The sequence below is a fragment of the Cheilinus undulatus genome, linkage group 2 (assembly GCF_018320785.1).
Source record: "Cheilinus undulatus linkage group 2, ASM1832078v1, whole genome shotgun sequence".
In the NCBI taxonomy this organism is placed as follows: domain Eukaryota; kingdom Metazoa; phylum Chordata; class Actinopteri; order Labriformes; family Labridae; genus Cheilinus; species Cheilinus undulatus.
Window position 1 is genome coordinate 40,116,090 of NC_054866.1, and position 27,211 is coordinate 40,143,300.

General features: G+C 42.3%; 1 protein-coding gene across 17 annotated transcripts in view; it reads right to left on the reverse strand.

Annotated features, from left to right (window-relative positions):
* robo2 (roundabout, axon guidance receptor, homolog 2 (Drosophila)) overlaps window positions 1–27,211 on the reverse strand; it is a 438,879-nt gene that overhangs the window by 180,593 nt on the left and 231,075 nt on the right. For 16 of the 17 annotated variants that reach the window (XM_041802876.1, XM_041802995.1, XM_041802980.1 and 13 more), the window contains one exon: window positions 3,016–3,342. In XM_041802876.1, coding sequence (XP_041658810.1) covers window positions 3,016–3,342 — 327 coding nt within the window. Of the gene's footprint in view, window positions 1–3,015; window positions 3,343–18,589; window positions 19,355–27,211 lie in introns of those variants that run through there. The other variant, XM_041802943.1, reaches the window with a different exon arrangement.

Here is a 27,211-nt window from a genome sequence, read left to right on the forward strand (position 1 = left end):
CTCACAGGCCTCTTCCCCCTCTTCCTCTCTGCTCCACCTTTCCTCCTCTGACAGACAGAGCGCTGAGTGCTGCCCAGCTTGATGTCCAGCATGCAGCAGAGCCACTCGGCTCCGTGGACACTGAGTTCAATCTGTTTCAGAGCTGCAATTCAATTATCTCACCAGGGTCCTGCTCAACCACTCGTGAACAGAAGGGGGGCAAAGGTGTGTTCAATACAAGGGGAGGGAGAAAGGGAGGTAGGAGGCAAAAGGGGGGGCTAAGATGTATCATAAACACAAACCCAGTTCAACATGGATATGGATTTAAATGCTGCTTTTTCTTGTGCGATTAGCTTTGGCTTTACAGTCACTAGACGGATGTCAGGACCTGATAAGCTTAATCACTGCAGTAAGCCAATGTGGTGGGATTAAACACCCAACCTCCCCTTCTGCTCCCCAGCCCCCCTAAGACCTGGGTGAAAGAGAAAGCCAAGAAAGCCAATGGCTTGAAACAAGCCGGGCATGGAGAGCTCACCAAATGGCCCTTTCTCTACTTTGGGATCAGTGATTGTCACATTTCAGGCAAAACAAAAACACAAAAACAAATCAAACCAGGCTAATTTGAATGTAACTGATCTTCACCTCATTGTTGCTGTGAATGAATACTTGTATTTTATATACAAGCATACATTTTACATTGGAACATGATTGTTTAATCAGCTTAAAAATTAAAAAGGCAGACTCATACTCCTGTATATTTAAGAGAGTTGGTACTCCAGTGGTTCTACATTAGACAACACTGCTCTGATTCTGTCCCTCATGCTGCCTGAGGCCACACACTTGATTGGTTTGGACAACAGTCCCGAAGATCCGCTTGGGGACATCCTGCTCAATATCCCTTAGATTACTTGACATTAAAGTTGCAACAAGTCATTAATACCTTAATGTAATACCTTATTTTATTTCCTCTTCCCCTTGGTTTTCATTGCCTCTTAGGGCTTTGATAATAAAACAATTTTTATCAAAATAGTGAACTTCTTAAATTTCAGTGATGTGTTGACCAAAAGGAATACCTACTTCTCTAAGGCCACACTGCAGCCCATTCAGGCCAACCCTCCTGTCATTTTCAAACTTCGAGTGTCTCAAGTTAGGTCAGGTCAGGTCAGTCAAAGCAAAACTGTTGAGGTAGAGTTGTTCTGGTAGCAGAAGTACTCCAGGCTACAGCTTTTTTTTGTTGTCTGAACCAAAAAGATGGACCTGGTTGGGTGCACTGGTGCAGAATGCAGGTAAAAGATGAAAAACAAACTATAAAGGCTATAAAAAGGCCAAGATGCTGCATGCTTGTTTATACCTCCAGCTCAATACAAAGTGACCCGTAAAGAAAATCAAAGGCAGCAGGGTGTGCATCCAAGGTTTCTTTTGCTCTACTTTTGTTTGGCATGTGCAACTGTTGCCTAAAGATGGTGTTGTGTCAAAAAACACATCCTACAGTTGGATGCAGCTTGCTATAAGGTGTAGTTCTGCATCCTTGTTTATACAGAGTGTGGCCTGAAGCTTTAGCCTAAACCTCTCTTTTTTTAAACCCAGTATCACTGCTAATACTGTGCTTCTTATTTTCTCACATTCTCACCTCTTTCTTATCCCCTCGTCTCCTGCCCTCCTGACCTCTCATCTCTCACCTTAAAGCCATTCAAGCAGTCAATGACTTCTACTCAACCCCCTCCTCTGCTCAACCCGTATTACATGCTCGAGAGTTCAAAAAGTAACAGTATGAGAAAGGAGAAATAAAATAATCTGGAGACTTCATCAATTTTTCATGAATTTTCATTTGGATAGAGGAGAGCCCTCTTACTGCAATCGATAGATCAAGCTGCTGTCATGCAGTTAGCACCTGGGGGCAGCTGAAAGGCCCTTGGGAAGGCAGGGGACCGGATCAGAGGCGGAGACCAACCCCCCTCCTTTCAAGCGCACAGAAAGTCAGTTTCCCAGGATTACAGACCAACAAACCTTCCTACAACCACTAGTCAGTGTAGTGAGCCTAGATATACAGTTTCATGACCTTGATAAGTGAACCAATTAAATTTTTTCTGCTGTACTTCTCTGTCAAAACATTGAATGAGAAGAATATTTGCTTGCTTGATCTTGAAAGGAGCAAGGGGCTTAGCATTTTGCCAGCAGAGCTTATCTGCAGCTTACCCTACCCTGCATTAAGTACATATAATAAATTAAGTCTCATTTTAGTCCTGAACATGTGAAATCTCATTAAGAATGCACTTAAAAACACATTATATCCAAATCTCATGTTATTGATTGAAGCACAGGGCTTCGGAACTAAGAGTACCACCCATTAAAACATAATCAGGACTTTCAGGAGACTTTACGCTCCTCTAAGGCCACTTGAGGTGACTGGGAGCAACTCCATGAGAGGCTCGGCCAGATCCTCCTGGGGGGAAAAAACTCATCTTCAAAGGTAATTTGATCCCCAGCTCAGGTTCTGCCTGTCAGCCTGTGTCAGATGTCCATCAGGACTTTGATCTGCGCCAAAAGATCAACCCCTACCCACCTGTGAGGGACCCATGTACACCATGCCATCACTGGTGTCTTGCACAGTCTAATTTTTAGCTGCAAGGTCTGCAAACAACTCCGATAAGATTCCTCTCATTATGAATGCAAATGTATCCTTGAGTCCTTGAGTGAATAACTCATAAGCCCACCAAACAAGGTGTATGTATGTTTGTGAGACCGTCACAGAGGTAGACATACAGGAAATTATTTCCATTGTGCAAATGAAGAACTGTAGAAATAATACGAAATCAGCCCTTAATATAGAGTGATTAGAGCTCTCAAATTAAACAGCATGTTTACCATCATACGCCACAGACAAGACAATTTTCCATTATATATAAAATGTAAAACTAGATGATGTAGTTGTTGTTTAAAGGAAATTTTACCCCTGTACTTTCTGATGCATAATGTGAATCCAGTCTTTCCCTTCTGAGCAACTAAATTAAAAAAAGACAGCTTGAGTTGACTCACATGCTACTTCCAAAGATGCGTTACGGCTCACAGCTTCTCCCAGGTAGTTCCGGGCCACACAGACGTAAGCTCCCTCGTCTGGTTTGCTCCGTCGTCCATGAACAATGCGTAGAAAGAAGAGGGAGCCGCTGGGCAGCAGCATCCGGTGAGATCGTGGGTCATCTTTGTCCGTTTCCACCCGCTCTCCGTCCTTGTACCACTCCACTGTCGGGGTCGGCCGCCCCTCTGCTTTACAGTTGAGGGTGGCGGGTTCCCCTTTGGAGACGATCAGGTCAGAGGGGTGCTCAACAATCCGGGGTGGGGAGTCCTCCTGGCGCAGACGGGATCCTGAAGGAAGAAGAAGAGATGGAATTAAGCAAAAGGGGCCAGCAAAGACACTTTTAATTAGTTACAATACTCTGTGTTTGAATGGCTCTTTTTATTTTTGCCACTGATATCAAGACATGCAAAAGTAGAACAAAACAGGTGTATGACCAAAAGTAGTTAGCAGAAGCTTATCTTTGGTTGGACACATGCAAACTTAAATTTTATCCTTTATTCAAAATTTCAGACTGGTCAAAGAACAGCCATCTGCTCTTCTGGACCCTATCTGCAAGGGCTTTTGGGTAATTGGACCCATGGGTGACCAGTAAATAGAAGCCTGCTTTAAGCCAACAAATATATATTTGACTTTCAGTGGGACACAAACCAGTCAAAGTGCTGAGTCCACTGCTGTGGAAGCATACATGTGGTGTGCATATGAATGGCGAGGTCCAGACTAATGTCAAATGCTAATCCCCTGTGGCTTAAAACCTCAGCCCACTCCTTTCTATTAGGCTGTGCAGTGGCTGAGTGCTGGGAGTCTGGCAGCAAAGATAATGCTCCAAAAGTCAGAGTGCTCTGTATTTCTGTGACCGGGTCTCTACCACTGAGATAAGATGGTTTAGGCCACACGCTATCAAACATTTACACCGCAGAGGCCCTGGGAACCATGCACTGATCAAAGAGTTTGATCCAGCTTCAAACAATTTAAGACAAAGTAACAGGGGAGCAGAAAAATCCAAACTTTCTGATGGATTTCTCTTTATCCTCTTTCTTTTGAACCAAATTCAATACCACATCAATAACTGATGCAGCCAAATGTTAACCAGGCTGTTGTGTATTAAGCTGAGTGCCCTGGCTGTTTTGTCTTAAAATTAGTTGTTGCAGGTGTGGGTGTGTGATTGAGTTGAGTTGATGACTGTGCCCTTCCCCGGGGCGGTGCAGTTGGGTAATAGGACGATGGCTGCAGCACAGAAGAGCAGTGTACCACATAGGTCTTTGTGCTTAAGGGCTAAATTTAACATGGCATGGAGGCTAAACAGTGGAGGTTCCAGCTCTTTGTTTGCCTGAATTTGCACATGTTCCACAGCGTATCCCTTATTCTTGAATCTCCCAGGGGGGAACTGGGATATGCTGTACCCTCATCTTTCCTGCCTAAGAGTCTCCAGAAGGACGGGCACAGTGAGAAACCCACTGATCAGCACAAAATACACTTCAAAGACTCTGAGTGTGGTGAATTGGTGTGTGCTGTTTCCAACACACACATGCACATACACTCTGAGTGAGTGTGCGCCATTTGTCTTTACAGGGATCAGGCATCAGACGGTGGGATATTGACCCCTGAACAGAAGGTAGTCTGTCCTCTCTTCTTCCTAATTTGGGCTAATTCCCTCCATTTCCCTGTCATTGATTAGTGATCAGCCATGGTGTCTTGCTCTAAGTGGGGCCACAGATAGGGGATTGTTATAAAGGGGGTCTTGATAATGTACTACTGGAGTTTGTCATCTAATTCCATTAGAATAAGGAAAAAAAAACGGAAGATGTGGTAGGGAAAATAACACTACAGTGTGTCTTTGTTCCTCCTATAGGTACCAGTAAACAACAGAGCAGCCTGTTTTCCTTGTCAGCGCAGGGGCAGCAGGGCAACTTTGTATCCTGGCAGTAAGTGACTAAATAAATGAAGTAGCAATTAACACCATGACATTGATAAATTGGGGGCAAGATAAAGGAAGGACATGGAGCTCCCCCTCTCCCTCAGATGAAGTGTCAAACACACATTTATTCTTATCTTATTGGAGCATCTGCTTCCCTCATAATCCAGAGACCCTGTAGAGGCTTTTTCCACTATGGCTAGTGTGCATGCACAGTGCTAAACTGCTGCAACCCCCTTCGATTTATATCAGTCTAATTTCTTTAAATCCAATTTGTATTCCAATCTACTGCCTTCTAATCACTTAAACCTTGAGTCTCCATCTGCTCTCCTCTTTCCGGTGGAAATGAACACAGCAGATGCCTCTACAATTGTCCTTTCACTGCCAGAAAAAGCTGAGCAGGGTGCGCGGAGGGCCGGACGTGACTGGTCAGTGTCCTTCCTGAGTGGAGGCAGTCAGGTGTAGAGGTAAAAAAGGTTAAAAGCACATCCATATGCCATGGAATTTGTTTGAAAAGAGGGAAATTAATCTCAATTAAAGATAAACCTCGCCTGTTGTTTGAGAAAGTTTAACTTTTAAAGGCACAGAGTAATAAGTTTGTAGTTGTTTGTTCTGTTTATTTACTGTGGCCCTTTGTGACTCTCTTGTCTTTAAGACGGTGTCCATGAAGATCAAATCAAAGAGCTTATGTATATCCCCACAGCTCAGCTAAGAGACAAAGCCCCTAAAAGAAGAGAAAGTCAATTTTCAGCTTCCTATTGGGCCCCCTTTCTCAGTCTCTTTACGGTAAATGGGCTTTCTGTTGCCCTTTTAATGCGATCATTGGTGCTGTGCAATCAAGTGCTCTCTGAGCTGAGGCGAGTGCACTTCACTGGGTCTCAGGGCACACGCTCCAATCAAAATGCTGTGTTTTCCCCTGTCTGCAATAACACCACCATTACTTTTCACCACCGCTGTGCAGTCATCCTCTCCTGGAGGAAAGCGGGAACCAGAGAACAAACAAACAAGCACACAGACAGAGGATAGAAGCAGAGTAGGATTACTGAACCAGAAGCTGATGCTTTTCTGCCTTTTCCTTCACCCAACTTATGTCAGCTTCACTGAAATCGCATGCAATTTTGCAATGTGGCTTTCCAAGAAAAGTGGAATATTACTGCATGTTTTGTCTCTTTTGTTGTCTTTTTATATCTCAAGGAAAACATTTCACATACTTATTTTTGTCACAGAACTACAGACAAAGGAAGTGAAACAGCTAAACAAAAAAGGCTCAGATTATTTTACAGTGCTGAGAAAAAGAATTTGCCCCCTTTCCTGATTTCTTGCTTTTTGCATTATTGTCACACTTAGATGTTTCAGGTCATCAAACAAATTTTAATATTAGACCAGATAACCTGAGTACATACAAAATGCAGTTTTTATATGTAATATATCAAATCCCCCCCCCCCCCCCCGTAAAATCATAAATTGACTTTGATAAACCACAATTTTTGGAAAACATGGAAAATTTAACTCGCCTTACTCAGGCCTGATTACAGACCTGTTGAAATCCCTTAAATGGAACAAAATGAAGTAGGCTAAAGTAAAACTAAAAAAGCAACACATCATGCCACAATCGAAAGAAATTCATGATCAGACGATGAGAAACAAAGTCACTGACATCGATCAGAAAGGGCTACATAACCATTTTCTTTGGGTCTTCAGTGAGTCATGGAAGGAGCCATTATCCACAAATGGAGAAAACTTGTAACAGTGGTGAGCCTTCCCCAGAGAGGCCTGCCTACCAAAGTGACTTTAAATTCACATCCATGACACATCCAGGAGGTCACAAAAGAATCCAGCACAACATCCAAAGACCTGCAAGCCTCAGTTGACTCAGTTAAGGTCAGTGTTCATGATTCAACATAAGACAGAGACTGGGCAAAAGCAGCATCCATCAATTGGAACACAAAGGCTTGACTCCAGTTCCAAAAACATACATTTTGATGGCCCCCAAGACTTTGGGGAATTTTAGGACAACGGTCCAACACGCAACAGCAAGTCCAACTCTGAATGGCTTGGAAAACAAAGTTAAGGTTTTGAGGTGGCCTAGTCAGAGTCCAGAGTTAAATCGGATTGAGATGCTGTGGCACGACCTTAAACAGGCTGTTCATGCTCAACACAAGAGGGAAAATATTCCTCCATAGCCATGTTAAAGACTCATTGCCAGTATCGCAAACGCTTGCAGTTGTTGCTGTCAAGGGTGGCACAACCAGTTATTATGTTAAGGGGGAGATTTCTTTTTCACCCATGGCCAGGTAGGTACAGATGGCCTTTCTCCCTTAATAAATGAAATCATCATTAAAAACTGTATTTCATACTTACTTTGTTTAAAAACATTTAAGTGTGACAAATATGTAAAAAAGGGAATCTGCAAGAAGGCAAATACTTTTTCACAGCACTGTAAATCTAGAATAAAAACACCACTTTAGCAATAATAAAGCTCATTTTCCCCTCATGTTTGCACTGACCACACACATAGAAGCAGTCTTTTCTATTATCTTTGTCACATATTTATTCATGTGTGCAACAGAAGGTCAGGCCTTTGATGATCTTTTTGTAATTATTTCTATTAGCTCCCAGGAGAAATCCCAGCCCACCAACCAAATCAATACCCACACCAGTCTCAGCCAGAGCATAAAAGGAAGGGCTCCCCAAAGAGATATTAGTTATTCTGCCAGCAGACATGTGCGCTGATCACAGGTAACCAACGGCAACCCCTGGACCAAGGCAAAAAGTTCCAGTCACCAAGGCTCCATAAAACATCAAACATGAAAACCAAGGTCCCAGCCAGGATGCAGTAAAAGTATAATTTGGATACAAGGGTGGTGGAGACAGGATGTGCTGAGATCTAGCAAGATGACTGAATATAGAATCCCCTCCAAAATAGTAAATAAATAAATAAAACCTCAAAGAAATTTCAGAAAGAATGAATTATGCATTGGATCTATGATGTCGATCCTGAAAAGTATTCTCCCTCTTCCTCCCACTTCTTCACAACCTTCCACTCCATCTCCTTCTCTCTGTATATCTCAGCCTCTCCCTCCCAATATCTCTCTGTCTCCTTCACTTGCTCCTTGTCCTATTACATCCTGCCCTTGCTGTGAGGGTGACAGAGTCATATCCGTCATGTCATCAGAAGGGAAATCTGAGCGAGCGGCACGGGGAAACTGGGGGTGGCGATAGAATGATGTTACTGGCCGTCCTCGCCTTTGCACTAACCCGTCGTGACTCTTTGCAAGCAGCCTGCTCTGCACCCAAGATTCATCTTCTTTACGGGGGGCTGTCAGTGGCGTCACAGCACATGAGCACCAGTACACCCCCAATACCAGACGTGCAGCCCATTTCAAAGAACTAAAAACAACCTCTCCTGGACCCCATCCTAGCTGCAAAACAAGCCTCAAATACTCAAAATCCTCATAAAGAAGATGCAACATCTCTGCTTGAGAAGGAGTTACTAGCTAGCAGGCAAATATGGTGGGCTCTGTTCCACTTCTCTGTTCTGCATACTGCCCCCCTCTTTCATTCTCCTAAGATCTATACTCTGAAAGCAAACACAGGAGTAATTCTAGGAGCTGCTCACAACATCTCGCTGCATCCATGCTTGCCTCCAACAAATATCAGATAGGATTCCACTCTGAGTGTATTTCAGGCAGTGGTGTAGTGGGGTCGTATTGACTCTGCATCTGTATATTTGCCCTCTCTCCCCCATGCAGAAGGAATATATAAATAGATTACTGTGGGAAACAGAATATCTGATTTTGCTGCAAAAGGCTGATTCACACAGCTTGCATTTCAAGCAGTTACCACCTTGTTTTTCTCTTCTTCTCTCTGCTATCAGTAGCCATGAACAGAAAATGGGTGATGTTATCTCTTTTTTTCTGTCTCAGAAGAGCTGAGACGGCAACAAGAGGCTAAAGAAGAGGAAATAGAAGCCATAAAAACTTTTTAGGACTCTTTATGTTGGACTGACGCTGCTTGCTCCCTATATAGGGGAGTTTGTGTGTGGAGTACAGCACCAGCTCTGTGCGACTGTCAGCCCACTGCTAGGGACACTAAACTGTGTGATGCAGATTAAATGATTTCCAATGCCAGGGCCACTCAAGCATGTAGCTTGCTGCACAACCTCACCTCTTTTAACTCTGTCTTTATCCCTATAGATCCTTCTGAGCCATCCACATTCGCCATTTTCATGCCTCCACTTTGCATATCAAAAGCTTTGATATCAAAGTAGTACTAGTTTGTGGAAAATCACATCACACATCTTTTCCCAGTAAAAAAGTAGCCTGAGACCCAGACAAATCTACTGACTTATAATCTGTTTTTTTTTTTGGCAGATGTGCCTGGTCGACCTCGAGCTGAGACACGTTTCCAGGTGACCTGGCTCTGATCGATACCTTGACTGTACCCATAAGTGATTCAGTAAACAACCAAGATGGCTGTTAATGTCAACTTGTGCCTACAGAGAGCAAATAGAGGGCAGAATACTTAAAATCCCTGTTATACTGGACATCAAACTTGTAACACCTGGAGGTGGAAATGGTATATTGGAATAATGGCATATTAAGTGGTTCCTCCCCTGATCGGCCATCGAAGGTAGTGACAAAAAGGGAATGAGCTGACAATGCATACTGTCAGAGACGTTATGGATGCAATATGTCACCACAAAGACACAGTGACTGTGGAATTTCATTATGGTGCTTTAGTAGAACCATCACAATATATAAACGACTAGACATTCTGTGCCAGCATCTAACAGAGTTGGTGTTGTTTGGATTTTTTCCGATACTGGTGCTAAATCAGTGCTTTTAAAATGGTGTTGGTGCCTGAACAGTGCCTGAAACAATATTTTAACTTTGCTAATGTTGTTCAGTGCTGAGCTCATGATGTATTAATGTCAGGGCTTTATAAATATGAAAACAGTACAGTGTAGACCTGCCCTCTCTGTAAAACGTCTTGAGATAGTATTATTAAGGGATTGGCGCTATACTGTATAAATTAAGACTGATTTATTAATTGAAAAGGTGAGTGATGTGGTTTGAGGACCTTTATACAAAGTACCTCTAATGAATACTGTCACAAAAGCAGAAATACACAAAAAATAAACCGGGGGTCTTTGAAAAACACAGCATGTGACATGGATTACATGTTGGGACTAACCAGCCCAGCATCTTACAGCCATTCAGCTCCATTTCTCTGGTCGCATTAATGTCTGTAAATGTGCTATAAAATTTGATTAGCAAGCAGCAGCGCTTATGTTAGTGTTTAATATCTTCAGTGTGTAGAATAGTTAGCACAAAATTCACTTCAACAATCTCCCCCCTTCAAGTATGAGCTTCTCTAAACAGCTCCTACTGTGGAAGTGCAATGAAATGAATGGTTTCAATTGATTCTCCCTCAAGCATTGTAATCTCTTTACCTGCATTGCTGAGCTGCCCCTGCAGATTGAATAGGGCAAAACAAATAAGTGCTTTATTGCTTTAGAAATGAAGGCAAAGGGGAGGGGAGGGTGAAGGAGGAGGCCTTCAGGTGTCCATGATACACTGTGTTGAGAGATGAGTGGATAATTGGAGGTGTGCTCGAGGTGCTGACCTGTGCTGAACACTCTACAGTGTCCCTGCATGTCAATGAGGGCAGTCAACACCTCCAGCCATTCCACTCAGCTGTAACCCCACACATGAACATGAGGAATAACCCCACACCATCCACACCAGTTCAAGTGATGGACTCGGAGAACTGAGCCGGGTAATCTAATGGCCCTTTTACTGCACTGTTTGTGTTTTTAAGGTAGAGCTTACCGAGTCAAGATGAGATTTATTAAATTTCTATTCCATGGGACACCTCATCTGGTCTGGCTTAGGGCCGACAGGGTCAAGGGTGCCAGCAGTAAGTGGATGAAGGACTTGTTCAATTTACTAAGGCCCATAAATCCATGCTAACGTAGAAAAACAATGGGCTTTGATGGTTATTAATGGTGCTCACAAACACATTCACACACACAAACACTCACTACATTTCATAATTCTACCACTGGCTGCGTGTTACCAAGCCTCCAAATGACAAATGCCCGTGAGCAGCTCTCCAGAAAAATCATCACCATCCTGGAAGTGAAACTGGAGAGTTCAAACGTTCAAGGATGCGATTAAGGCTTTCTTCCTCCCCGCCGCAGTGGTTGTGACACTTGGCTTGCGCCGTGTTCAACGCTGAGACTTCAACCACAGAGCCATTCTCACTAGGAACCATTATATACAGTAAATCAACTCACCGCTGGCCATGGTGGATCGGTTTGCAAAGCAGTGTGGTGCTATGTTTTTTTTGCAGCGGGGACACAACAAGGACAGATTCCCACAGCACTGACATGCAGCTCTCACCATGTCACCTACCAAATATTATGTACATAGCAATGTGATCAGATTAAATGTCATGATGTTAAACTAGCTGCTTGGTTTATCAGTATTTTTTTGCAACCGAACCATCATTAAACATAAATTAAGCATATCAACAAATAACTTAGCATATCACACCATATTACAGCATATATTAGCACAAAGAAACACTGACTGCACAACAAGGTCATTAAGAAATACACTGTCAGTGAGCGCTTCGTCTTATTACCAGTTTATGTAACAGGGCATAATAATAACCATACAATATCTGCAATTCATAGAAAAGCCTGCACACATCAATGCTGATGCAAGGAAGCCGGGAGACATCAAGCTGCTAAAAGAGGTCAAGTCCCTTTAAGGAACTCCAGGTTACTACAATTCTAACAAAAAAAAAAGGTGATACTAGAGGGTTTAAAGTCTATCTACTTCATAAGGTTAGATTCCCTGGTTAGTTACAGGGAAGTAAAGGCACCAAGCTGTCATGGCTGGGTGATCCACAGACCAGGTCAGGGATGGGGACAGTGGAACGAGACACTTATTCACTGGCTCCAGCTTTCTGAGCGGCATTAACGCTGCGCTGGACTGCTGCTGTGTGTGACGGATGTGTGCTCGAGTGTCATGCTAGGGCTGTCCATCTTCAGACGTCTCACACTGCGAGACAGCTCATGCATTTTTATCAGCAGGCCTGACCTCATCTTCAAGGCACTCAGCTCAGGTACAACTGTCAAACAAACTCTTGACAATGGAGAACAAAGAGAGAAGATGGATAGAGCCTGAATAAAAAGAAACAAGGAGGAATGTGCTAATGTCTGTATAAAACATATTGATAAATCGGTCCATTTTAAACAAAAAGTCAGTGACATACAGCGATATTTAATGATTTTTTTGTCATTAAAATGTCTCAAAAGCTTGTTTAGGCCTGTTTTAGTTGTTTACTATGACTTTGAATAGGTGTATAACTGTTTTGATTAGTCTTTGAATTAAAAGGCAACTAAACTGATTCGAAAAATCAATGAAGTCATAAGGAAACTTGCTTTAAATCCCATATGAAGACTAAAAATGTTACATGAACAAGATGATAAATTCATCTAGTATGTGTCAATGTATTTTTTATAGCACATATGTACTTTATCCTTACTTATCCCTCTTGTTGAAGAAACTCCTACACCGTTGTGTCTGCTAGAATGCCTTTAAATATTTCTTTGTGTGTTTACAGTGTGAATTTGGGTTTGAACCCATAAGCACTGAAAGATCTACAATTTTGTGTACTTTCTGAGTTCTCTACAGCGACATCCTTCACTTTCTTCAGAAGTTTGCTGTTAGACAGCCAACCAGAGGGCAGACTGAGGGCAACGGTGTAAAGAGAAACTAAACTGTTCCCCAGAGTTCACAAGACTTTTCAGTGCAGCAAACACTGACAAGACAAACATGCCGTCTCTTACACAAAGTTTAAGGCATCACAGGCGAATGCTGTACTCCATCCTGACTTCTTGTCTGCATTTTGGTATCTTTTTATAAGAAGTACAATTTATCTTCACATCTGTGAAATGTAATCCATCATAAACAGATCTAGTTTGAGGTGTTACCACTGCCTATAAATTCAAACCTGATCAATAAAGGTTCATTCACTGTCATGCAACCATTAGAGGTTGATATTAGAGGTGTCGGAGTATTTGTATTCATCAACATCACGGTTCAATGTGCACAGTCACATGAAGAATACGTCTGAGTGGAGATAAAAGACAAACGAAATGGCCTCCACACCAGGAGCTGTCCATGAGACAGATAACCGATATTTGGAAGCAATATGCTTTTGAAATGAGCCGTTATTTCAGATGTTACATTTACAACATGTGATATTACTGAAAAAACAATAACTAGGCTTTTCCATTAACAACACCCACAGGTTATCAAGAAACCCTTACCTCCAATACTGGAAATATACACCTTTAATACATGTACTGAGTTGGGTATAGGACAAGGAATAGCTAAACACTTGGCAAACTGGGAATGAGAGGGCGGCAGAGGAAGAGGCAGGGAAAGTCCATAGAAACAGTGTTGCTGTACTCAAGATCAGTCTCAGTCTTGAAATCATATTTTGAACGTCTTGGTCTTGTGTTGGAATTGAGAGCATTTTTACTCCATCTTGTCTCAGTTTCAGACTGGCTGGACTCAGGATTTTCCATCAAGACCACCACTGATGTGCTATTCTTTGATGTCATTCGTGTGACAATAAGGAGAAACCCAAGCTATAAAACAAACAGCAAATGTTTGCATTGTGGTGCTTTGAAAACAGAGTTGCAGACTTGCAGAGTTGTTCTTTGCTGTCAAATTTATTTTAAAGCAACCTAAAAATAAAGAGAGTGCTTTCAATCTGTTCAACCTTGTGATGAATTTTAAATTGGATTTATATGGTCTTTGTTTTGTCTTGGTCTCTGCTTTTCTGGGTCTCGGTCTTGAACCCCAAAAGTCTTGGGCTTATCTTGGTGCACTCTTGTCTTGGGCATGTCTTGGTCTGGGATAGTGTGGTCTTGATATAGCACTACATACAAGTAAAGCTAACAGCTAGGCTAAGCTGTGGCCAAAAAGAACACACTAAGCAGATCAGCCATTAAAGAGTAGGACTTCTAGATGATAACTTGTGTATGTCTAGGCGTGCAGTTATCAAATAAGAGCAGCGATCAATAGCTCTATCAACAGTAAAACCAGCACAGAGATTCAGAAGTGGCAGCAGGAATACAGGAAGTGCGTTACAGTCACTGTCCCCCTAGCACCAAGGCTTCAGTGTTAATTTGGTATTATTTGTGTGATGTCCAGCCAATCAGATAGTGTTGTGGGTGGGACATAAGGTGAGTCAGTGGAGAGTGAAAGCAGCTACAGGGTACACCCAAGAGAAAAGAAACCCAGTATCAAAGATCTGAGAGAAAAAAAATGCTGATACAGATTATCAGCCAAACGTCCAATGTCTGCCCCAATAACTGGCAAAGGGAAAATGCTTGTAACTAGCTGCTAACAGCTATTTCAAACACACAGAGAAGAAAAGTTAGATGCAGTAGCGACTGGTGGAAGACCAGTTGAGCCACAAGACCTGCCAGCTTATAGCCCTCTCTGATAAAAACACTTCTTATGCATCTGGGACTCACTTTTTTCCTGTCAAACTGAACTCAAACTGAACTGTGACCTCTACGAACTGTTACACCCTTATTTATCTATATCTGAGATATGCCGTTTAGTTTGAGTGTTAATATCAGGCAGAGCAAAGACTAAATCTGCACCTTGAGGCCCAGATGGGTAGGCACAGGTGTGTATTCTGTACATACAGGTGTGTGAGACAGGTGAAGGCCCAGATTGCTTACTTTAAATCTTAGTCAGAAGGCTTGTTTCATCATAACACTCCTCCCCCATCCTACACTCCACACACACATCCCCTTTATGCAGCCATCACAGGTGTACAACAACAGCGTCTGTGTTTGAATTCCACCCCCATGAACCACGCCAGCAGCCGATATTTGTGTGAGCATGTGTGTGTAAGTAAGTGTGTGAAAGAGAGACAGAGAAGAGACGAGTCTGGAGAAGTTTGGAATCGCACAAAGAAAGATTCTTATCCTTTACTGCCGCCTACTTGTTAGAATTAACTTCTGTCTCTTCCAGCTCCAATCTCACATCCTCTTTTTATTTCTCCAGGCAAAAGCATGAAGGAATCAGAGGCCTTTTTCTGCTCTGTAAATGTCAGGGGTATGCTTGGCTGATGCTTAATAAAGCGGAGGTAAATCAGGGGAAAGTGGTATTAGCTCCCCTGCTTTCTGCTGGTGTTACAGCAAAATCAGCCATGTGCATCGTCTGATGCTGACATTTTCTCTCCCACTTGCACTATGAAAATGTAAGGCATTAACCAGCATGATCCCTGGATATGAAACTACTGTGAATGCTTTTAGTTTTAAAAGATCACAAAGAGAGATTCTGGACTTGAAGAAGTATGCAGAGTCTATCCTGTTCTATCTTGAATGCGTGGAGCGATGTGTGCTGAAAGGTGATCCACAGGGTAGCCGGTCTTGGCTCTTAAAACATCACAGGAGCTGACAGGTCGGCGTCACCGGTCATGTAACACTTTTTACTCACACGCTCTCAAGGCTCGGTACGCTTATTTTCATTGGAGTGCTCGCCTCATTCTTTGTACGCAACTCATTCACTTCCTCTTGTGATCACCACCTTTGCTGCTATTCCCCCCTCATTTTTTGATGTTAATCAGAGAACAAACAGCAGTGCGCTTTGAAGCAGTGGGACTTGGCTTACTTGACAGTGATGAGACCATGGGAGACAGTACAGAGGAGTTTTCTGTAGATCTCACATGAAGGTTCATCATTACAGCAGCCCCATTCTAGCAAATGAAGCGCAATTACAATAACACTGCCTAAACGCTGCCAACTCAGGCAGAACAATCACATTTGGGGCAAGACATTGTGATGGTTCTTACACAATGACCTCAGTCTCCCTCATCATTCACCTCTACTATTTTAATCTGGGCTTACTTTCCATTACAGGGCAGCACTTTTAAACTGCTCTCATTTAATCACAACCATCAGCAGAGCTGTACGTCTTCAGGGTGACTTGGTGGAACAGCCTCATCTCCACCATCTCCACTTTGAAAGATTGTGTTGTTAAACAATTCTCCTTTCAATTTTTAACCTTGATCACACTCATTTTGTTTCTCTCCCCCCTCCTTCTGACACAAACTCTGACTCAGCGTTACTGTAACCACAACCCTGCAGCAGAACAGAGAGCTGTACACAGTCTACGCCACTAAGCACCTCAAGTGGTCGTCTATAAAGCCTCTCAGACAGATTTAAGTTGGAGGATATTTCAGCACCTCTCGGCGGGTCTCCCAGGATGGATGTGATGTCACCAGCTCCTACATCAGACACAAGCATGCAAGAGACCTCAGAATAGCATGGGGTCAGGAATGCATGTCCACTATGCAAAGTATGTTCTAATCCTGCTTCAAAAGCATCATGGCAGAGTTTAAAGAGATATTCAAGCAGCTGCTGGCTGGTGTATTCCTGGAAATGACTTCTACTGCAATCAGTCTGGTATTTTAAAAAAGTGAGGCAACGTCGAATTTATGTGCAGAATCTCTCTCCAAGACCTCAAAATGACCTCCTCTCTTTGAGCTCAGGCAGCAACACCCAACACACTCTGTCTCTGCATCTCACCTTTTCTCCCCTCTCCTACACACAAGCAGTATTAATCACAGAACACTAAACAGTGACTGACGCCATTCACAAGGCTTGGCTTTGTTGGCTGTGCTGCCCAGAGAATACAACTCCAGACCTTTTTGTCTGCCTAAGTGGACTCTTTGAGGAAGCTCCTCCCTCTCCAAGGACCCTCAGATTACCTCTGAAAAGAGCTGGATGATGGGTGAGTTTTGCAGGGGATGGAGTTGGAGAGCAAGGGAGTGTAGAAGAGGGGGAGGGAGGGTGACAGGCAAATGATTGGGAAGATCCACTGCTCCAGGGGAGAGGTGCACCCTCTCCCTGTGGACTGCTAGCAATGCCATCCTCCACTGCTTAGCAACCAGTGGGTTTGGCTGAGCTGAATGAAAAGACACCAGAGAAAAAAAGGTAGAAGAAAGAGGAAGAAAAATATTCAAATCCCAGCAGAATGGAGGCTTGATTTGCTAACATCAAACTGCTGCACAACCAAAACTCGCAGCTGTGAAGAACAAAAGCAGAAGCTGACAGGTGAAAGCAAAGAAAAATGGAGACTTGTAGGCTCTTGCATTCAGTCACAACAAAACCCTGGCTTTACATACCACTGTGCAAACAATACAAAGCAAACACACGCGTGAATCATCACTTACAGCATAGTGCTGATTTGATGTCCCACTGGGTGACTGGTCAGGTGTATTATTTTCACATTCTATGATTATGAGTCTAATTTTTTTGTATTTGGGCCTGTGAGTGCGTGCTTGTGAAAAGGAAGGTGTGTCCGATTCAAGGCAACAATCTAATCAGGATTGTGCATTTAAAAGCAATACATCTTAATCCCTCCCATCATTCCTCTAGTCACAGGTTGGACCAATCCCAATCACCCTTTCCTTCACCTCAGCCCTCCTATTTGGATGATTGATGTGAGTCATCACATTAACTTTGCAGTTGAAACTGTTTTAATTCCTCCATTAAACCAGTTTTCTTGTAGGCCAATGAATCCTGTGAAGCCTTGTAAAAACGCAGAAAGAATATGTGCTGAGTGAGCATTCAGCAGGAGATTGGGCGAAGACGGCTGCAGAAATTAAGCAGTATCCATCTCATTTGCATTATTATTAAAGTTTAATCAAACAAATGGGCATAATAAACTGGGGCACTGGCCAAGCTTGGATTTAAGCTGCTTTACTCTATGGTGCACAACTGCAGCAATGAAATCCTGAAGCAAAAATGACCAGAGGAATAACATTCAATAGAGAGCAGACAGAGCAGAGGCAGGGCGTTCACTACATCAAACACCTGCAGCACACTCACCCTCCACAGGTCTGAGAGGAGACTTCTCTGTCTCTCATTTCTCTCACATCAGGTTTTAAAACCCATTTCTAAAACTCCCTCCTCTTATGCTTTTGATAGTCAACCTGTGCTCAGTGTTAAAAACCCCTCAGATTCATTCATTTTTACAGATTTTTGCTTTATATTGAGTCTCAGGGAGATAGAAAGAGGGAAACCCATCTTTGTCTACTCCTTTTAATCATAATATAAGCATTTATAATGCATTTTTATTTACCAACCATTAACACAGGCATGCTGCTTCCTCTGTCTGTTGCACTGAGAAAAAGAGTGAATCAACTCATGTCTGCCTTCATTCAAACCCACTGAGGGAGACCGCAAACGCGTGTTTATCTGTTGCTGCAAGTTTAATGAATGAGCAAAAATCAGTGGCAAAAATGTTGTTGTTATGCAAAATAAATCCGAATCACAGCTTGAAAATTGTCTCCCTTGATAACAAGTGGAAAGTTACAGATGTAACCTTTCTTCGCTGATCAGAACTTAGCAAAAAAAACAACACTCTAAAAATCAGAGTCCAAATCCAGAAACTGTCATCATTTCTTTCAGATCCAGCTTATGAATGAATTGAACCGTTTTTAAGGGAAGCAGAACTCAATTTTATTATTAAAGGGGCAAACAAACGTGCTTGCAAAGCACTTTTACAACTTACCATCAACTTGAAAATACAGTAATCCACCAACAAGGATAAACGCTAGCGGACCCATACTAGCATATTAAACATCCACGGCGCGCGCGCAAATCCTCGATTTCACTGCAGAAAAGATGTCCAAAAGAACAAACAAGTCTGCTCCGTGTTTGTGAGAGTTACAGAGAGGTCCTACTTACTGACAAATGCCAGTTTCACTGTCCAAACACTAAAAGGATCCATTTCACTCAGCGGGTCACCCGGAGCTGCTCGGGGTGCTCATATCCAGCAAAGCCTTTAAAGCCAAACTCTCGCTGTTATCCCCGCGAGTTTATCCGTAATGTGTGCCTCTTCTCCAGGATGACCCACAACGAGAGCTGAAGCCAACAGAGCTAAAGAGAAAAGAACTTAAAGTCCAGAGTGGAGAGGACACGCAGTCGTCTCAGTACTTCTCCTCGGCTCCTTGGGACGCGTCTCCGGCTCCTCTCCAGTCTTCAGCGCTGCGCCCTCACTTCAGCACATGGCTCGGCTGATTCACTGGACAGAAACCAGCCGGAAACTCTCAAGCATTCCCAAAAAGTTGTTTTGTTACATCGGGAACCAGCTCCCAAAAGACCCATGTGCCTGTCCAGGGATAAGGCGCTGGAAGTGTAACGTTACAGTCATAGTACAAGTCAGTTAGACATCCTCCTTCCCTCTCTCTCTCTCCCTCTCTGTGCTTGACGGTTTGAACTGCGCTGCCGCTAGGAGCGCACCACCTCTGCGCACCCGGCACAGCCTGCACACCAAAGCCTGACACCCTGCACTGAGGCACGGATCGGTGGAGGAGAGGAGGGCGGCAGGGAGAAGGGAGAGAGACTGAGGGAACTAAAGTCGAGAACTGCTTTTGGTTTAAGTCCAAATATGTCAATGAAAAGGAGTTGACCCCTTTTCTACATTTAAGAATGAAGGCAACAATCAGCAGGGTTTGTTTTAAAGCTCTATACAGGCATCAATCCACATAATCTCAATATTGAAATAAAAGAGGCAAATGCTAAGAGTATACAAAGTAACCACACTGTTTTCAACTAAATATTGGGAAACTGATTTAAAAAAACAACATGTGTAATATGAGATAAGCTCAACTGAAAAGCCTAATCATCTGATAAAAACAACATTAAAGCAGAAAATATGGTGAGAATCTGATGAAATGACTAATCAATAACCTTCACATGTCTGCATATTCAGGAGACTAGAGAAAAGGTGCTGAATGGTAAATGAATGTTAATGTATTGAGATATTGAAGCAGAATTGTAAATATGATCTCTGTCAGAAATCAATGACTGATTGAGCGCTCCCCTGGACCCAGATGAGCTGAGAGGAGGCCTCTCTGCATACCAATATTACACACACGCACACACACATGCATACATGCATGTTATGTAGGCCACAGTATGCACAGACAGACTCATGATCCCTAGATTTTTTTTTTTTAAATATAAATCATGGAAACATATTGGGGATGTGATTGGACTCAGCAGTGAAGAGCAAAGATATGCTGAGGTGCAGGGATGAAGGTGGGGGATTGTGGATGTGGTCAGCACTGCTTCCCTTCTGCCCAGCAACCTCTTTCATACGCTCTCATCAGTTGATTAGGGAATGTGCTGTGAGCTGAGAGCTCCCCCTACTGGTGACAGAGGAAGTGGCTGTCTTATCACCATGCAGGCTCTTTAATAATGCCTTATTATGTGGCGTAAAAGGGAGGCTGCAAATGTTGCCACAGTGACTGTAGCTTTTATTCCACAGCTACATGATATGGGATAACAGCAAAAGCAGTCAGTATAGATACATATTACATCAGAAAGCTACCTCTTCAGACAGTGATGGTAGATTGTACTGTCGGCATATGGTTTCATATTATAGGGCTCATTTTTAGCAACACTTACAGGCAGTATGTACGGTAATTCTACAAAAAAACCCACCCAATATACAGAATTAAAACATATGTTCTGTATAAATTAACTCAAAATGCTGTGAGGAAGTATTTTGCCCCCCTCCTGATTTCTCAGGTTTTTTCATAGTTACACTTAAATGTTTCAGCCCATCAAACATATTTTAGTGTTACAAAAGATAATCTAAGTAAATACAAAATGCAGTTTTTAAATTTCATTTTTATTTCATTTATTAAGGGGGAAAAGTTATCCAACCCTGCCTGGCTCTATGTGAAAAAGTAATCCCCCTTGATAAATTGTGAATTAACTGTGATTAACCCCTTTTTTTTTTCAAAAGCTGAGTTCAGTTTCACTAGCCACACCCAAGCATGCTACCATCAATGATTTAGAACCTGTCCGACAAAATGATGTAAGAGCTCAAACAGCGAAAAGAAATCCAAGAACAGATGAGAAACAAAGTCACTGACATCTAACAGTCTGGAAGGGGCTACACAAAGCCATTTCTAAGGCTTTGGGACTCCAGCCAATGACAGTGAGAGCCATTATCCACAAATGGAAAGAACTTGCAACAGCCGTGAACCCTCTCAGGAGTGCCCCTGCCTAAATTACTCCAGGAGTGCATCGACTGCTTATCCAAGAGGTCACAAAAGAACCCAAATCATCTAAAGACCTGCAGTCCTCACTTGACTCGGTCAAGATCAGCGTTCCTGTTTCAACATTTAGAAAGAGACTGGGCAAACATGACATCCATGCAGTCAAACATGGTGGTGGTAATGTGGTGGTCTGGAGCTGCTTTGCTGTTTTAGAACCTGGACAACTTGATGAAATTGATGGAACCAAGAATTCTGCTCTCTACCAGAAAGTCCTGAAGGAGAATGTTCAACCATCAGTTTGTGACCTCAAACTCTTGGATTATTAAACAGGACAATGATCCAATACACACAAACAAGTCCACCTCTGAATGGCTTAAAACCAACAACAAAATACCTGAACGGAGTCAAGTGAGGCCTGAAGTTCTTTAGATGTTGTTTTGGGTTCTTTTGTACCTCTTGGATAAGTCGTCAGTGGCTCTTGGAGTACTTTTGGAAGGCTTGCCACTCCTGGGAAAGAGCGTCACTGCAGCAAGTTTTCTCCATTTGTGGATAATGGCTCCGACTCGGGACCCAAAGCCTTAGAAATGGCTTTGTAACCCTTTCTAGACTGATAGATGTCAGGGACTTTGTTTCTCATCTGTTCTTGAATTTCTTTAGATTGCAACTTGATGGGTTGCATTTTAAGATGTTCTAACCTACTTCACATGGGGGGAGTGGGCAATATCACCTTTTATTCACAGGGCAGGGTAGGTTTGGATGGCTTTTTCCCTTAATTACGTTTTCATAGAAAACCAACTCTTCAGACAGTGATGCTAAATTGTACAATTTACATGTGTTTTTATTACACAGCCCATTTTCAGCACCACTTGCAGGTAGATTGAATGATAATTAATTTCATAAAAACAGCTCTCATATACATAAAAAACACACATTCAGTATATAACAATGAATTAACTTATAACTAACAAGAGAAGAAGATATGTCTTAGATAAAGAGATAAGAAAGCTAAAGCTGAGACTTTGTTTTTACCTGAACAGACATAAAACTCACAGGAGTACAACCTAAAAGGCTCAGATTTCCCACTTCATGACTTGCATCAAAGTCAAGCATAGAACAAAGCCATCAAAACTGGCAGTATGAGCCCTGAAGGTGTCTGTGAAAACCATACTCTCCCATTAAAATAGAGAGGCTAACACTACGACAGGCAGCCTTTGGTAGAGGGAACCACATCTATTGCCTTTAATAACAGCTTTGACTGCTCCTGAGTCTTTTTTCTCCTTCCGTTTGTTTGTCAAGTTACATGTTGGAGCGTGCCCTATAAAGGCCTTACTGGGAGTTGCGACATGTTGTGAGTTCACTTGCTTGCTCCTACTGCAGGCAGTGCTGTCAGCTGGCCAGACACAGTGATTTGTCTTCATATTTTAATATGTTTGTGGGCTGCATGCAAATCATGTCTTCTCTGTTCATAGAGGCCTAGATTCTACCAGATACACACACACAGTAGAACACAAACACAAAAGGCAGAGCCAAAATAGAAATTTATTGTGTCATCAGTGTTGCTGACGGTTCAAGGCAAATAAAAGAGGGGAAAAAAGGGAATTGGAGAAAGGTAATTTACTAAGAAGAAAAGCTCACTTGAAACATAAACAATGGAGTGCATGGCTTCATTGATGAAAAAGTAAGTAGAGTGTAATTCTCCCACAAGCCCTGCCTTTATTCCCCACTTTCAATCACTGTATCTGTAGAGGAGGCAGTGATATTCCCTAGGTTTCTAAATATCAGCTGAACGTGGATTTATTCTAATTAAACTGGAGGCTGTGTTTACTCGGGGCAAGGCATGTTACATAAAAAATTAGATGGCGGGGCTGAGCCATGGACTGATAACTCGTGGAGGCTTTAATACAGACTATTGCTTCATTTGACTGCTGGAAGAGCCCCACTGATCTTTTATTATGGTGACATTCATGATATTACTGACAAACAAGGAATCCTCAGCTGATTAGTTCTTCCATTTTAAGAGCCGAGAGCATGAAGATGAGGTGTAACCGCAAACAAATAAGTGTGACTTCACCAAGGGGGTACAAAAAAGCATGAGTGGTGGACAGGAACGGCTGCATCACCACAGATGAACCCAGGATATTAAAAACATCTCCCATGCCTGCAAAGAATATTCAAGTTAGCCAGCAGACACAGAAATGGATCATTTGTTTTAACCTAAACTAATCATGTCACAATTACTGCCATGTTTTTTGTGCAATTATGTGTTTTAAATTAAATGAAAACTAATAATCAATCAGATAATTTCCCGTTATTGTCTAGAGAACATCTGCTCATTGATGGATCCTGGGTGGAGCCGTTCATTAGGGGGGCTGTTCTGTCTGACCCACATCAATCCTCGTCTAGTTTTAGAGTGAGGTGACGTCAGTGGGTCAAGTTGATTCCCAAAGAGTCTGAATTTAAGACAAAAATGTTAGAAAAGGTTGATTTGTTCTATTTAAGTACTTATACATAAACCAACAAAGTAAGATACTTAAAGCATTAAAGGCAAAGAGACAAGTCAAAAGTCATCTGCCCCTTGTGCTATCAAACATTTGCATTTTTATAGTTCCCTTTTTCCTTTCAATCCATAACAAGTTCCTTTTATGGTGGTTAAGATCATGTCATATTCTTTGACCTTCCCAAATGGGTTTTTTTCCATTACATTGAGTAGCTTGGCTCTACTTTGTTTGACTTGGCATGGCAGCCCAGCACTAAAGGGGTTTTGCTTTTCCACCACAACCAAGCAGCTAGTTTGAGGGCGTGTCTAGAGCTGATGACGTGGCGTTTTGAGTTGATGATGTTAAATAGCTATGCTTTACACTCAATTTAGGGCAGTACAAAAATCGAAAATGAAACAAAAACAGCTGTTAATTGCAGATTAATGGAATCTTAAAGTGGAGAGATTAATTGCAATTAACTACAGTAATTATGCGATTATGTGATGTCTATATAAGGATAGAAACTTTAAATGTTTAACAGCCCTACTTGAAATATCAGCGAAATTTAACAGCCAATTTCAAGATTGCAACCCTAATTTCTGGTAACCAATGGAACTTTAAAAGCATCTAGAGTCAGCATACAGGAATACATTTTGAGTTGCAAGACTCACTTGGAAGTCAAGTTGACTTTCAGTGTGAAATTTGTCCACCCGATAACTGTCCAGACTGGTTGAATGGATTTCTGGCATTTTTGATATTTTGGTCAACTTATTGTAAATGTGAGAGCAGAACCATAAGCAGGATCCCTAACTGAGGCGTGTTTTTTCTTTGTAAAACTGCCACTATAAAATATCATTAAAACAGCAGAATGCTTATTTGATTTTCCTTTCTGGACTACCATAAAGGAAATAAACAAGCAGGAAATAGGCCCACCTGCAGACCTCCAGCTGACATGGAATATTTATTATTTATCTGCTAGCTGTGTTTGCTTGTGATGCTGTCTATGTGTGTGGGGATTGCCAGCGATTTGAAGTATTAAAATATGACGACAGATCTGACTTCAACCCTCGTCCAATGACATTTGTCACAGTCCATCTCGACTTCATTCATGTAGCGTATGCACACAAATTGTGCAGGGTGGTCATGTATGATAACCAATTCAGTCATACAGAGTGAGCTGGCATGACTATAGTAGTGTTGGATTGAAAATCGCACAATATATGCCCAGTTGAACTGTTACACGAGATGGCAGAGCCTCCTTATGTGTGGAAAAAAAAGGCTTATACTGTGTATATATTTTTATATTAATATATATATATTTCTGGTGATTCAACACTAATTGAAACATACTTATAAATATTTTTGTTCCATTTTGTTTCACCAAGTTTGCTCTGCTAAATGCTACTAAATATTACACACTGTATCTTTGAAGATCATAAGTGCTGCATCTTCTGATTTTCCCTTAAGTGCATAAGGAGGTTTACTGGTTTAGTTGATAGAGAAGAAATGAGAACATCATGTGGTACACTGTTGTAGATAAAAGCGCAGCTGAGGATCAATAGGGGGTCCAACAGTGGGAAGTGTGATATCCACAAGACAACCAGGAGTGTGAACAGCAGCAGCAGCAGCAGCAGCAGCAGCAGCAGCAGCAGCAGTAATACACTCTGGGGGTTTGGATGCACATTCCAGCAGAGGCATTTTCTGTATCTTAATTGCACAAAACCAGGGTGCAATTCAAATGCAAACTATGAATCAAAGGCAGACAGTGACAAAATGTGTCATTTCTGAAATGCTGAATCTGCCTGCATGTATGTGTCTGTAGGGAGAAAGAGGAAAGTGTTTTTAATTGTGAGCTGGGTCAGAGGTTCAGGTAGCAGCATCACTCATGATCAGATCAGAGTGGTATTTGGGGAGCTCTTAGCTGGAGATCTTTCATGGCTGAGTATCCCCTTACTGGGTTTGGGTCTCTGCATGGGGATGATTAGGAGCTTGGGTGGGGGGGTGGGGGGGAGCAATGGGAGGGTGATGTGCGAAGGGGTGATTAATGTAGATGTCAGTAGCAGCCCTCCCTACTGTGCTCCCTCCCCAGCATCCGTAATGACACCTGGGGAAGGCGGAATGGGTCTACCTGCGGCCCAGGCTCCCTCAGCAGGGTATGATTCTTCCCCATGATCCTCCTCTGTCAGCAGACCTGTCACTGGGCTCGGATCAGGCCCCTTATTAATGGGCCTCTATGTCAAACATAGATATTAAGCTGTGCTCTGCTCGGCGCTATCCTCCGCAATAACACCCACATAGGCACACACTGACATGATCATTTCTGTACAATACGGTGACGGACACAAACACACCCACACACAGCAGAGTACAGCACACTCATAACTCAAAAACACATTACTACATGCGCTCTAACATTCGCTGAAATATCACTCTCTTATTTAGCAAGTTTAAAGGTTAGAGCACAGCAGCACCCACAGATCTATAAGGCATCTCTGTTTACATCTTCTGTCTGCACTCTTTTATGCACACAACACAATATGCTGAAAGAGATGACAAACCTCTCACTATGATACATCATCCTTCAGTGCAAAACTCCATATAGCAACAGAAAAAGGTTATATGGCCACTAAGTATGACTCAGTGAAGTCTCAGTCCAGAAATGAGGCAGGCTGAACACAAATAGACCAAATGTTTTGGCGCAGCCTCAGCAACCAGGGCTGCTATAGCTATTCAGAGCTGCGGCTTTAATACGATACATGCAACAGGGAGACATTTATAAGAACTTAAGTTTTTGGAGGCATAACACAGCAAATCTGGGTTTATTTAGAGCAGTAAACCCTTTAATGGAAGTCAGTGGGTCATGTGTTAAAGTCCGTATTCTGCGATACTCCCTCAGTGCGGGGCTTTGAGAGGAGGCCAGGCAGACGGAGGAAGTATGGAGGACACGACACCTGAGCTTCATGCGGAGAGAGGCTTCTATCAGCAGGACATAAAGTCTGTATGTAATGCATCGCCCCGTCTTTCTCTGTGAGCACTGAAAGGCACAGGAAGTGAGATAGGGGCGCCATATCAAATGTTGCAAAACTGGGGATTACTGTGCAGGAATTCTTGCTTTTCACTCAGAGCTCAGCTATTTCTGCCCTGGCTTGTCTCTTCTTCTTTTGGGTCGAGCAAGGCACTGAATAAACTAGCTTTAAGTGTGTGTATATTTATGTGTAATTAAGTTTCATGATGAGGCAATAATATGTGACTTTAAACAGCAAATTTGTGTGTACATGTGTTTGTTAATGTGCAGGAATAGAACTTGACATTTCTTTGCTTTTAATATCTAGAGGAAAGCTTCAAAGCTTCCTTAAAACTTCTTATCAAAGCTTGAGTTTTCCTCCATTAAATATTAATGCTTTAAGAAGCATAAATCAGAGTTTAAGTTAGGAAAACATATCCTCAGACATTTTATAGAGATTTACACTCAGTTGATATATTCTGGACTTTGTTGCTGGTCTTTGATCAGATTTGATTGAAGTTGGCTTGAAAAAGAAGCAAATGACTCAGCATATTTTACATAAGTGGTGCTTAGCTGTGGTTGGGTAATAAAGAAGCACGACTGTGCCTTTAAAAACTGGGGTATTCCACCTGTGAAATAAC